Here is a 14,998-nt window from a genome sequence, read left to right on the forward strand (position 1 = left end):
AAAAAAAAATCTTCAAATTTAAGCCAATCTTCGGACAAATATGCATAAAATATATAATATGTGATTGTAGGTAATGTTTTCGACCCATATGCTGAGTTGTAACAACCATTTTTTTTTCTTTAAAAATCATGGATGATGTTCTCTCCATGCCCATAGGAGGTAAAGGCAGGGGTTTGACAATTCCCAGGTGTCGTGGTGTCTAAAAAAATCTATATTGGCGCCAAATATGTTCTTTGTGTGATTATTAGCTCAGGCAAAAGATGCACGCTTGGTTCCTAAAATATTTGGTTGACGCCTAGATTTTTCCTAGATTTATCAAGCCCTGGCGTAAAAGGGATTGAAAGTATCGGGAGGGCTTTCTTTTCTCAATAGATATACTGTAAAACCTTGATACAACAATATTCTGCGGACAAAGAAAAAATATAAACATAAAGGCTGAAACGGGCAAATTGCCCAACAAAGTTGCTGAAAAAAAGATGTCCATAAAAATATATATGGATATCAAATATAACTATGGCAACACAAAATAAGAGCCAAAAAAATTGTTAATTTTCTGCGCCGCTGTGGTGGTCGAATGATCATAGTGACAGACTCGCATCGTGAGGATCTTTATACAAATGCAAATACAACGCCACAACAGGCAAATTGCCCAACGAGGTGGCTGACTTAAGAACATCATGGATCCCCGAGCCATTTTTTAGAGGCCCTACCTACTACTGCTACACCACACATGCACCCCGCCCACACACCCCCCCCCTCCCTGCAGAACCCCCAACGAATCGGTACATGCGGGGATGTGCGTGTACGTGTAGTGAAACCTGACGTGAAGTTTTTTGTTTCTCTGTAATGCTTGCTATGTGTAGCGCTGCCATCTGCCACCAGTTTTTCTAACTATGAGTGAAGTGTTATGATTGAATGATTTACCGTTGTAGGACTGTTGCTCTCTGTGGCGAGACTTTTTAACGGGGAGATCGGCTCGCATTTGCGCCTTGAAGTTGGGAACCACAGAAAACCAACTTCAGCCGACCACCACTGTGGGGTTCAAACCCGGATCCTCGCATCGCGAGTCCATCACTATAACCACTCGACCGCCACAGCACCCCCCACCATCGCAGCAGTGGTGGTCGGCTGAAGTTGGTTTTCTGCAGTTCACAACTTTGAGGTGCGAATGCAAGCCAATCTCCCCATTAAAAAGTATCGCCACAGAGAGCAACGGACTTACAAACAGTACAAATGTAATTCAATTGTAACACATCACTCACTTCACTTCTGAAATATAGGTAGCAGCGCTGAAAAATCAAAACACAGCACTACATATGCACTCAGACTCTTAGGCACACACACAGTTACACTTCCGGCACAACTCACTAGGTAGTAAATCACTCATAGATAGTGATAGACCTGGGTCTGAAAGAAAGAAAGCACTACACATAACAAACATTACATAGAAACAAACTTCACTGAAGGTTCACTATACATACACATTCCATCATGTACCGATTCGTTAGAAGTTCCGCAGAGGAATATGGATGAGATGCATGTCTGGTTTAGTAGTAGTAATTTCCTGCACACAGGGGCTAGTTAGACTGTAACCTATAATTTATTGCAGATTCCAAATGGCAGCCTTTTTTTATACTCACTGAGAGGTTGGTGCGCTAACCCCTTGAAGTGGCGCTCCCTGCAGTAGCAATCTTTTTCTCTGGTCATGTCACCATTTCTATTATACCCCTGTGTCAGGAAAGTTTCTGACTAGGACAAACTGGGTATCGAAACTTGCAAAACCTCCTTTTGTACTTTAGGCGAGTATCTTATTGACCAGGGATACCATGCCCCAATAAAAAATATGTGTGTGTATATATATATATATATATTGCACTGCCCATAAAAAAAATTATGGTCGTCTTATCTAAGTATGTATAGCTTCTCTAATTTACCAACATGTTTACTGTACCCCCAATTCCAAATGACGGGCCTGTATAGTAATCATACTTACAACCTCTTTCTTGTGGATACAGTCAAATCCCGTTATAACGAACGCCAAGAGACTGGAGAAATCACTTTGTTAAAACGAAATTTCATTATAAAGGAATTCCAGGTTACCTAGCATTGTTCCTACATAAACGTATTTGGTGGATTAGAAAAGTGTTTGTTAAAACAATATTTTTGCTATAATTGTATTCGTTAAAACGGGATTCGACCGTATTGGCCTAATTATCAATTAGGCTGGATATTGTTATCAGAAACCCAGAGTCCCAGTGTAATCTTGTTAAGTAGCGTGCACTGTATTAAAAACTTGAAATTTGAATCAAGTCTCATAAACTTGATACTTGTCAACTCAAATAACTTTCTTTTCCTTTTTCAACACAGGTCATTCATGTGTTACTGAAAACAAGAACTTGAAAACAAAATACCATGGATACGAGTATGGGAAATGACACTAAAAGTAATCATAGTTTTGAGTTTTCCAAGCGGCGAGGTAAAAGAAAAATTTCAGCCGAGGGTCATGGGAATAAGGCAGACGAATTCAAGAAAATGGAAGCGGATGCTGCTGGAACTAGTGGTACCTCAAAAGATGATGTAAAGAGTTACGACAATTTCATGTCTTGCAATGCTGGTGACAATTCCAATGGCAGGACCAGACAGTTTAGTGAATCATCTGAAACGGATTCTGTGAACTCTGTGGAACGATCCAGGAGGAAATCGAGAGGCCGTCTATCTAGTCGGAAACGTCAGAGCTCTGGAACCACCAGTGATGCCAGCAGTGAAAGAAGAAAATCACTGCCTAAACGCCAGGGAATCGATTTTGAAGTTGGATCGTACATCAGAGTTAGAGACACTGGGAGTCAATGGTAATTGTATTAGTATTTTTTCAGAGATGTAGGCTTAATGCTTAACTCCATGGTTGGCCAACCTTTTCACAAGTTGTACCCCTATTATGACCATTTTTAGCCCCGTTCACATGTGCAATAGAACATCCCGGGAAGTTTCCAGTAACTAGGATTTTCACATGACGTTTAGTTTATGCCAGTAATCCCACTCTTCTTTTCAGAAGTCGTCACTGGTTATGTGGGTTGAATGGAAGTGCTTGATTCAAGATGGCTGACGGAGGAGCTTACAGGAGTTTGCACGGTGTAAAGGCTTATGAGAGAGAAGGTCGGTGTCGACCACCAATCCACCCCAAGAAAGATGGGCTTTTTTGAGAGATGAGCTTTTCTTCCACCTTTTTTCCCCTACGAGGGGTCAAATGTATTTTCCCTACAAGGGGAAAAAAGTTGTCATTAATTATCACCAAAGCGATCCCCCAATCTCCAAACATTAACATGCAGACCATACATCCTGTTTTACAGGACACAATCATTTTCCATCTTAATATGTTTCGGCTGCCTTTTTGTTTCCATAAAAATGCTTGTATTGACAGGTATATAGATTAGTTCGAGTAATTTGTTGTAATTAGTTAGAGCTAGGTAGAGGGACCTAAGAATATCACTTTTCCCAGAGACCCATAATGCTATCAAGATGATCTTGTTATCTCATTGTTTTATCCAATTATACAAATGCAAAAGCCACAAAGCGCAAAATACTTAACACTGTAACTTAAAAAACCATGCCCATAAAAAATATGGGTGTCAAATACACAACACATAATTCAATGTATTTTGTTTTGAATAAAATTAAAAACACTGAATAAAAGCTATTTCATAATTTTGTTAAAAAGTCCTACAATGCCAACTACAGTCAATGCTCGCTATAATGACACCTATCATTCCGTTAAAAAGAAAGGTTATATGAAAAGTAGAACAAAAAGTAATATACATAAAGGTATGCAGGACTTTTCCCACCAATCGTGACGGAATGGTTGTCGTATATGATGTGGGGGTTGTTGTAATGAGCATCAAATGTAAGCCTATGTAGGTTTGATAGCCTACAAGACTTATTATCAATAAGAAAAAGATCATTAAAAAGGTTATTTATTAAAAGTTATTAAGTTGTTGAAATAACATTTAATTTCTGAAGGAAAGTCTTTGTATATGCCACTCCTGATGCTATAGTGGCGTGCCATGGGTTGGCCACCCCTGATTTAACTTCCTATTGAGTAAGATAATCTGCATATTTACATGCGTTTAACTGACATGTGATTATGGATATTATACTGTATATATATATATGTTAGATGTTTTCCTTACCATTAAAAAAATCCAACTTCACTATAAATAGGTACGATTCTAAGATCGTTGATGTGGATGATGACAAGCTTGAAATCAAAATTCACTTCAGTGGTTGGAACAGCAGATATGATAAATGGATCTCGATGAACAGCAAAGATATTCGGGCATTAAGTCCCGAGCGACTCCAAAAACTAGTGCCACAGCCTCCTCCGTCAGTAAGCAGATTTTGATCAGTGTTTAAAGAGTAGTATTGAAGTATTCGTTCTCTATTTTCATGTGCAACCAATTTCATTGCAATTCTGGGTTATTTTATTTTCCTAATGAGATTGTAAGCAGACAACACAAGGAATAACACAAATTCAGGTTTTTTCACTTGAATATTTGTTACTGTTGACTTACTTCAGTTACATTAATTGATCCTTAATTTTAAAAATTATATTTCAAGAATTAAAAAATAAACATGATGCAACAACTAAAAAGTTTAAATTAAGAAAATATCACAGTTAATGGTTCGATCTCACAAAAATTGATTATCAACAAACATCCTTTTTAATCCACATGACTAGAGGAGTTTTTGCCATATCCACATCGAGGAATAGAACAGGAAGTTGCCACCTTTAGCTGCACCTTTCTGCAGTATCAAATTGTAGTGAGCATAGGTTTTCTTTGGATCCATATTGTAAAATCCATATTTCAGCTCTAGGAAGAAATCTAGAATCTACCAGCGTCATGTTATGGACCAAACAATCACGGTCTTTAGGAAATAAGCAGTATGGCAGCCGCACCTTATCAAGGCATGAATGAATTATAATAGATTCTGCACTGTGATTTGATGCTGTAACTCCTCTCCGGTAATCAATCTTCTAGACTAGACAACATTGCAATGAGTATCAAGGGCACAAAGCACTTTACCTTGAGTTGTCATAACTGAAACAAACAACAAAGAAGTGAGAGTGAGCACACAACCAGTATTTAAACTAGGTAATTTTTCTTTTTACCTCACAGGACTACTGAAACCAATCGTCACAGAGATGACACCACCAAATTAGCATAATTACTCAAACTGCTGTAGAAAAAACACTGATTGTGAATAATCTTTACAATAGAAATCTATGTAAAGAATAACGTTCAGTGACACTTAGAAAACATTCTTAGAAAAAGTTATATTATGTAATTAGAAAATACAAAACAGAAAAGGTGACAAGGAACACACATCTTCCTCTGACAATGACATCACGCATTCCCACAAACGTCATTTATTCTATTTCCCATCCATGTGCACGCGCGAGTTGATCGCAGCATAGTCAGTCGAAAAGCAATTTGACCTTAGGAAGTGCCATCCTTTCTCCCCATCAGTACCAAAAATTACTATGTTAAGTAGGAATATTTAACAATGTTATCGAAGACAAGTGAATGCAAAATCGATAGCACCTGACAGGTTTTGGCTACCTAATGGGTATCGTTGTTGAAGGTAAGTGATTAGTTCAATTAAATACTGAGGTATAAATGAAGCAATGCAGCTTTAGCATAAAGACTTCATAAATTATTTTTTTGCAACTCTGGCTGAATGCTTTTTGAACAAGGCTGTCCTGTTTCTTTTTCTTGGTCCCAAATCAGTGAATTGCTGTGATTTCAACTTGCATATGATGCTCAAAATGGATGATATTTGCAAGTCTGGGAGCTACTAGTTATTGAAAAGTTGTACTCAATGCACAAAAGGATTCATTTGAGAATTTTATGTGGTGAACGTGCTATAACTTTTCTAATGTGCGACTAAATTTTCTAATCTAATTCTCAATTTTTCCATAGGAAAGCCTGTTTTTGGAGTAATTTTATTTACCCCGGAGTACCTCTATTTCTTTTTCACCACTTGGTCTTTGATTCAAGTGATAATGTATAATTTAGTACATTGAATATTGAAGGACCAGAGACACACCCTGCTTCCAACCTAATTTAATCCAGTGAGACATTGGTTTGTGGCAGAGTTTAAGCTAGATAAAAAAATTAATTTAAAAAAATTCATGGTCCCTAGTGACCTGGAAAGTCGGAGAATCAGGAAATTAGAAAACAGTCAGGGAAAATGTGAAATATTTGTCTAAAGTCAGGGAAAATCTGGGGGGGGGGGAGAATCAAAGAGGATAAATCTACATTCAAGTGGTTTATCTTCACTTTTTTCCATAAAAGATTATTTTTCAGATTCCCTGGGAGAGAAAAAAAATCCTTATCAACATTTTCCTCCAGATCCCCTACTAAGAGAAATGTCTTATCAGTTTAAGGGGGGGGGGGATTTTGCATATTGGGGAAACAATGTTGACCAAGGTCACTGAATCTGCTGTCTAAGTAAATAGATAAAGGGATCTAAAGAGGAGAGACCCTCCTTTCCATTGTTGAAAAGCCAGTTGCCAATGCCAGCTCTAATTTCTTTTCTATCTCTTCTGAAAAAAACAGTTTTTTCCTCTACATTATGTTATATGTTGAAGCAATGATTTGAATTCAATTAGGCCTATCTCTGTGTGAGATTTTAAAGAAAACTGGTGCAAGATCGTATATACAATTTGATTGTGGAAAGGGTGGTGGTGGCAAAATATTAACATTCTGTTTTTAATGTGCTTTACAATGGTATATTACCAAGAAATGATATAATTTAGAGTGATATTGGACAGTTTCGAATTAGATATGCACATGACAGGGTACACATTTTTGGTCAGGGAAATGATGAAGCAGATTTTGCTGGGAACCCTGAAATGGGAAAAAAAGCTTTAGGAAAATGCTAATGATAGATAGATGTATGTCTACTCGTTTCGAACCTCCTGTATGCATTTTTGCGAAAGTGACTACTACTTTGGTAGCTTCAACCCTGGTTTGTGAGCATGTTGTTTTTGTTGGAGATTTGTTCTGTAATGTTCCCGTAGTCCAAGCAATAGTATATTGAATCAAACTTTGCTTATGTGAAATAGTGGAATCCCAAATGATTTGTTTCATAACCGTTTCCCTCCAGCCAACCACAATTTTTTTATTTTTTGAAGATGCAGGTCATATTCCTTTTTAAAAAATTCCCTCTTGCATTAACACCGAACAAGAGGGCGGAGACAGCTCTTCGTAGGCTTGTGCCTCTCTCGTAGGTCAGTGAGGTCTTGAAGAATGGCCCAAATCAAACAAGGGCACTCAAACTATTCAAGGTTTTTATTAATGCACATGTGAAATGAAATATAATATTTGATTTGACATTTCATTAAAATAATAAAAAAGGGAGCCCCAAGCTTGGGCCTATTCCTTAACTCACTCGATAAGACAGTGTTGCCCACAGTGAGAGAAAGTCAGCTGGTAATTTATAATCAGGTAGTTTTCGATAAACAAGACTAATGAACACAGACACATATAGACTAGTGCTCATCTAGGAGTCTTTGGTGTATGTTTTACTTGTATTGTGCAATAAGTATCTTGTTCAAGATAACATCTTTTGAAAAATTTTAAAATTCTTGCTGCATTCATAAACTGAGTTACTTTAAACTGAAGTTTTACTGTCTGTTTTAATCTGTAATTTAATCTTAGTTTTATAGAAAAAATTCCAAACATAAAATTTTGCAATTTTTTTGATGTTTTCATTGTTTTCATATTTGCATTGTATCCTCTACAATAATGACAAAAGTTAATTTAATGTTTTATAATTCCTTTTTTATTTTTTTATAGCGTTTCAAGATTGGAGATGAGGTTTTGGCAAAATGGAATAAAAATAACATAACATATCCTGCTAAGATTATCAAGTCGCTTGGCAATGGTATGTTCTGATTCCCATTATTATTTTTTATTCAGAAATTATTGATTATGTAAATTGCATAGTTGTCCAATTGAAAATTTAAAAAAAAAATTGCTTCAATTTTTAAACTTGTTAAAGGTCATGAGCAATGTCATTATTATGTAGTGGTTCCCAAACTTATGTGGTCACAGATCTGATGCTCACTCAGCACCTGAAAAAATACACCTTCCCCCTTTCCTTTATCATATGATAAAAATTTTGTGCATTCATCGAGCAGTACCAATCAATGCTATAAAGATGATTTATTAGTGATGTATAAGATGCACCTTGATTTCATACAAAAATGTTTTTTCAAAAGAAATTAGTTATCTTCTACGCTCACAAACACAGCAATTAGAAAATTGAAGGCTTCAGTGACATTTTGTAATTACTGATTCAATGTCTCATATGCTACAATTTTTTTAAAACTAAGAATGCATAAATTTTTTCTTTGTTATTATTTTCTGAGAAATTAGCAGCCAAGGCATACATGAGGTAGAGAGGCATTTAGGGTACCCGTACCCACCCCTGGCAATAAAAAATTTACAAGTACACTGAAACCTGTTTTTGTGCAGTCTTTTTTTGTGTGATTTTTTTTTTTTTTTTTTTTTTTTTTTTTGTGCGGTAAATGAAAATTTCAATCAAATTAGAACATAATTGATGAAGTCATCAATAAAAAAAAAGTAGTAGGTTTGATCTGCCATTTAGTTTTTTCGATTTTTGATATTTCATCACATTACATAAGTATTGCGTCAGCCAATTACATTACATATGTATTGAAGTATATAATTCAAAGTGCTTTCGTATTCCTGGACTATTAAGATAAGATTCATTTCAAAGCGTAAATTGAAGGTAAATTTATTATTTTTTCTATTTAGATACAAATTTTTAGGATTTTTATTTTATTTTTCGACATAATCCCTGAAAATGAATAAGGGCAAAAACAAATCGAATACAAAGGCAATTTCCTTAGAAACTAAGACTACTGTTTTAAAACGAATAGCAGAAGGTGAAGGATCCACAGCTCTTGGTAAAGAATTTGGATTAGGTGAATCCACTATAAGAGGCATACAAAAACGTGCAGGTGAAATAAATAAATCTAGTAATTGTGCGACAAACGAAAGCGCTAAACAAGCATCATATTCAAGAAATATTTTGATAGAGAAAACGGAAAAGGCGCTCATATTGTGGATTCAAGAATTAACTCAAAAACGAATCCCCATTGACAGAGAATTAATTAAACGGAAAGCTATACGGTTTTATAATCAGCTGAAGGATTTAGAGCCGTCTAGTTTGTCTCACATTGGAAGCCCGAAATTTTCTGCAAGCAATGGCTGGTTAGTCTGGTTTTTACAACAACGCGCACTTCACAATCTTAAGATAAAGGGTGAAGTTGCATCCGCTGATGAAACAGCCGCTAAAAATTATTCTAAAGTGTTAGCAAAAATTATTGAAGATAGTGGATATTGCCCGGATCAAGTATTGAATGCTGACGAAACTGGATTATGTGGGAAGAAGATGCCTAGCCAAACGTTCATCGCCAAGTCTGAGAAAACTGCAAGTGGTTTTAAAGCTTCAAAAGATAGAGTAACATTCTTACTTTGTAGTAATGCATCTGGAGCGAGAATGTTAAAACCCCTTGTTATAAATAGATCATTGCACCCACGTGCGCTAAAGGAAAAAAATGTAGCTGAGCTTCCAGTCCATTTCATGGCTAATAAAAAAGCATGGGTCACAACAGCTGTTTTTATAACATGGTTCAGCGATTGCTTCGTTCCAGAAGTTAAACAATATATTATATGGGGCTGATATGGTGCTTCCTTTTAACGTGTTGTTAATTGTTGACAATGCACCCGGTCATCCTTGTATAGAGCACCCTAATGTGAAAGTAGTATTTTTACCGACCAATACGACAAGTCTTATACAACCATTAGATCAGGGCATAATCACAGCTTTTAAGAAACAGTACGTGAAGTTAACTTTTAGAAACATTTTGGAAAGACTTGAAAACAATGCAATAACCTTGACTGAAATTTGGAAAAAGTTTTCGATATTGGACTGCATAAATCACGCTGCTGCAGCAATTACTGAAATAAAACAACACACATTAAATGCATGCTGGAAAGCAGCCTGGCCGGAATGTGTCATTAATAGAAGTGCAACCGAAAACACATCAATGTTAACAACAGAAATCGTTACGCTAGCACATGGCATCAGCAGAGAAGGTTTTAATACTTTCAGTGAAAATGATGTTGTCGAAATGATTCAGGATGAAACCGTAAGGGATGATGACATTATAAATTACGTAACAGATGTTACTGATGGGCAAGAAGAAGCTGACTATATGACATCAGATAAAATCTATGCAGGACTCCAACTTTGCAGTAAATTAGAAGGTCATTTTCTTGCAATCTATTCCAATTCTGAAAGAACTTCAAAATTCCAAAAAGAGCTTTAATCTCTTATAATCTGGCTACCGAGACATATACAAGCGTCTAGTGAAACAACAGTCATCCCAAAAAAAGATCACCGACTACATGGTAACTGAAAAAAAGTCAACTCTAAACGAGTGCGAGGTAGTATCTTCAAGTGACGAAAGTGATTTTGAACCAGTTTACCACAAGAAAATTCGCGTATTGTCAGACTACGAAGGATAATGGTTATGCATTTTGAAAAGTTTTGTATGTGTAAAATAAGTACATATGGCATAGCTGCCAAGTCTCCCGAATTTTTCGGGAATCTCCCGAATTTTTCGGGAATCTCCCGAATTTTAGCTTCATCGCTCGACCTCCCGAAAAGTTCTTAAATATCCCGAATTTTTACGAAAATCACAAAAATCCCTAATTGTCCCTAAAAATCTCCTACTTCATTAAAAAAAATCCCCGCTTATGAAAACAATCCCTAAGGAATTTCTTGTGGGGCATGAAGCAGGGCCGTCTCTGCATGAAGCCTCTTTTTTTTCCCCCTTTCGAAATGATGTCACACGTCGTAAATGGGGAAATACCCTTTTTAAGGAAGTTTTACAAACCCTCTGATGGTAACAAGAAAGTTGTTTGTCTTATCGTGCAGGGAAATGGCTTAGCAGCCAATAGTCCTGGATAATAATTGAAGATTATAGTCACGCTCATATGGTCAGAAATTCTTTTGTTGAAGTTACGTACGTGCGATATAACAAAGCATGAATACTGATAAGCAAAAATATATTTAATCAATTTTAAAGATACTTATTCCGATGAATTTCCTTTCATCAAATGTTCCAGAAGAGGGCCGACTTTCCCTTTTTGTACAAGTTGTGTTACGGACATAAACATCGGTCATGGTGGAAAGAGTGACATCATCACTCATGTGAAATGAAAAAAAAAACAAGCAAGTGTCACAAAAAGTCAGTGTTCTTCAAAAATTGACGGTGTTTTCCTTCATCTTCCGATGATTTTGGGGTCATTCGCGCAGAATGTTTGTTCACAGCGTTTCTGATTGAACACAATATTCATTTTTACATCATTGAAGTTTTGACCTCCAATTTCACTTGTTTTTTGCGTAGGAATTTTATTCCCAAGGGTTTAACTTCCATGTGTGTAAAATCCCTATTTTAATTTGACTTCAGTTTTTGAGTAGAGATTTTATTCCCTACGCTTTAACTTTTATGTTTGGAAAATCCCTATTTTATTTGGAAAAATCCCTATTTTATTTGGAAAAATCCCTATAGTATTTATTAGGGAGTGGTTTTAGGATAAAATACGGGTTTGCGCGAAAATCTCCCGAATTTTCATTTTCAAAAGTTGGCAGCTATGATATGTAAATAAAATATTTAAAAATGTTCGCATGTGTATAATCAGATTCCAAAAGGTTTGGCGAGATTCCAAGTAGCTGCCAAGCATCGTGTCTTGATTTCGTTTAAAAAAAGCAATTTCTAGTTATTTTGTAAGGTTTTGAGTTATTTTCTACGTGAGACTTTTTTTATGCTGTCCCTATCCACCGCATAAAAAAAATACTTTTTAAATGTGTTGCGAAAAATATTTTTTATAGCTACTCATGAAGTTTTGTGTGATTTTTTTTTTTTTTTTTTTTTTTTTTTTTTTTTTTTTTTTTTTTGCGGCCCCTATCCACCGCACAAAAACAGGTTTGAGTGTATTGCCCAATTTACATTTAACATAATTTCCTGCAAAAAAAGTCCTTGGCATCGTATAATTCACAAATGCAAATTTTACTACTTTCAGAAAGAATCATGAATCTACTTCAGAATATCATATAATTTGCAGTGACATGTAATCCACATGCTAAAATTTCATTCATGAATAATGAAATTTTTAGGAATGTATGGGGGTTTGTAACGTTTTCGTAGAAATTTTTTTTTCTATTCCTATATGTACATAATCATGAAAAATTATTTTACAATGATATAATTTATGAAAAAATATCATTTTTCAAAAAAAAATTTAAAAATTAATTTTAAAAATATTTTTACTCTAACCTTTCGGGGGGGAAAAGCTGCAGAGATAAGACGCAAAGATACATAACCCATACTGAAAAATTCCTGTTTTTTCAATATATTTGCAGATTATACACAGGAAAATGCAGTAGTTGACTATATATAACTGTATTTTGAATTTTGTTTCAGGTCATTTTGAAATTTTGTTTTATGATGATGTGATTACTAAAGTTCATTTCTCTAAAATGGAACCGATGCCAGAAAAAAGTGTTGGGACACTGGTAAGTGTTGTTCTTTCTCTAGAAGTAATTGAGTAGTCTGTTTACTATAATTATATGTTTGAAGAGAATGTTATTAAATTTTCAAATCTTGTAGAAAAATTAATATCTGTTGATGTCTGTTTAATATAGTTAGTTGTCAAATTTTAAAATTGAAAACCAAAAATGTATTGCCTATGCAAAAATAGATCTGATACTTTTTTAATGATAAATTGGAGGGGGGAATCTGATTCTTAGGTTTTTGTAATAACATAAAAAATAGAAAAATTTCCTCCATTGGTAAGCATTGTAATTGATGTTTCATAAATATCTTAACCTTTTATTGATACATGTGGTGGTTTGTATAACTAGTATTAACTCATATTCAATATGTTGAATAATTCTTACTTGTACAGGTATCCCTTACTTTATGCAGTCTCACTTCACACTATTTCACTATAACACGATTTTGAAAAGTTGGTTTTAGAAAACTGAATCTGCAAAATTCAGCCCGAAGTTTGATGTTAATCATGGAAATAGACTTGCAAATTAAAGATATATGAAGTAGTTAAAATTAAAAAATTTGTTGGATTTCATGATTAAGATGAGATAAATGTGAAATTACGCTCAAATCCGATTAACTAGATCTTACTGATCAACATTTTTTTTTTTATAACATTGACAATACTATCAGAATTTTAACTAAACAAAGATCCTAATGAAACTAGAATTTTATTATTTGCGAAGGATATTCAGAATTCTTTGTCAATTCTCTTAATACTGAAGTTTTATGAAGATTGTCACCTGTTTGTAACCTGAATTGTGACGATTCTTTTAAAAAAAGTTATCATGTACAAGCACTTCAGGAAAAAAAAACATCCACACTCACTAAAATCAATCTGAAGTACTAAAGAGACCAAAGTAGAAAGTATTAACATTCATCTAGCGCAAATTCACAAGATTTATTCAAGAGTTTAAATAATGAATTCATTCAGAAAAAAAATAAATTATTTAGCTGCTGGAAGTTTATTTTTCATCTTTCTGAAAAAAATTCCCCATCTCTATGTTTCCCATGTTAAGTGGAACTCACTTTAGGTGATTATTTTGCGGAACAAAGTGCATAAAGCAAGGGATGCCTGTATGAAATATGATCTCTCATAATGCAATGGAATGTCTTGCCATCTTGCCATAAATGTTTTTCTTATACTCCATTATAAAAAAAATGGTTAGTGTATATATATACTCTTGGTCACAAAATTTCTGTTCCTCTATTTTGAATCAGCTCTAATGGTTGCATATTTAGATTTAGGTTTTCGATAGTTTCATACAAAACTGAGAACATTTAAATAACAATATTTAAGGATTGTTTCTGCTATTTGTAATAATTATTAAATCTCAGTTTCCACTGACTTGAAACAGTTGATATAGCTTATTGCACTTATTTATATTCAAGTTGTTTCAAGATCTTGCTTAGAGGATTAAAATAAAAATGAGTAGCTATATTACTATTCTTTACCCCAGCGGTTCTCTTCCAGTGCTCAGTAGAGCCCTTGGGGCTCCATGTGTACTTCCGAGGGGCTTTTCAAGGGGAAAATAAAATAAATCAGTAAATTTTATAAATAAATTTAAAAAAAAAAGGCCTAAAGGGTTCCGCCTTTTATAAATTATGTACTAAAAAGTGGGGGGGGGGGGCTCGAGTCAAACATGGCTCCGGCCTATAAAAGTATACACTGAAAGGGGCTCAGCAAGTCAGAAAAGATTGAGAACTGCTGCTCTACCCCCTTGTTAACGTCTTACTTTGGAGGAGAAAGTTTTTATCCAACTGATTGCCTTGATGGCCTGATGAACCTATGAATTTTTGGGGTTTTATATATATTGTATTTTATAATCTTGTATGTATTCATATACTATATTTATCATTATGTTTTTATAGATATTCCCTTCAGTTGAAGAAGCAAGGAAGAAAATGAAAAGAGGTTGGTGAAAAAATTTTAGAAATTTTAGAGTTAATTTTATAAATTTTCCTGGTAATAATGTTTCCCATTTCAACTACCAACTATGAAAATAATTTGCTCCTCAAAACTTGATACTGTGGTGGCATATTGCTCAATTATTGTTTATTATTGTTCAATTATTTATACTTAACCATAATGTTTCAGACCACACATTGGTGTCCATAAGTTTTCTTTTATGCTCACATAGATCAGAGTTTCCCTCCAACTTTTTGTTCAGTTGTTCTCTTCTGTAGCTTTCACGGCTCTCCTAGATCATTCTGGCATATCGCCCTTTTTTTTGGGAATGCTGACATAGATTATGAATTGATTTTTAGAATACAGGCAGCCCTAGACTT

At 34.8% G+C, this 14,998-nt stretch overlaps 1 protein-coding gene across 2 annotated transcripts in view; it reads left to right on the top strand.

Annotated features, from left to right (window-relative positions):
- Positions 1-14,998, top strand: part of LOC149089840 (uncharacterized) — a 44,429-nt gene that overhangs the window by 500 nt on the left and 28,931 nt on the right. For both annotated transcript variants that reach the window (XM_089250799.1, XM_089250877.1), the window contains exons 2-6: positions 2,368-2,849; positions 4,216-4,381; positions 7,857-7,944; positions 12,581-12,672; positions 14,582-14,624. In XM_089250799.1, the coding sequence (XP_089106925.1) occupies positions 2,413-2,849; positions 4,216-4,381; positions 7,857-7,944; positions 12,581-12,672; positions 14,582-14,624 (826 nt within the window). In that variant the 5' untranslated portion in view covers positions 2,368-2,412. The remainder of the gene's footprint in view (positions 1-2,367; positions 2,850-4,215; positions 4,382-7,856; positions 7,945-12,580; positions 12,673-14,581; positions 14,625-14,998) is intronic.

The sequence above is a fragment of the Pholcus phalangioides genome, unplaced genomic scaffold (assembly GCF_987345545.1).
Source record: "Pholcus phalangioides strain wild (caught in Gottingen) unplaced genomic scaffold, Ppha-v1.0 ptg000001l_1, whole genome shotgun sequence".
Classification (NCBI taxonomy): Eukaryota; Metazoa; Arthropoda; class Arachnida; order Araneae; family Pholcidae; genus Pholcus; species Pholcus phalangioides.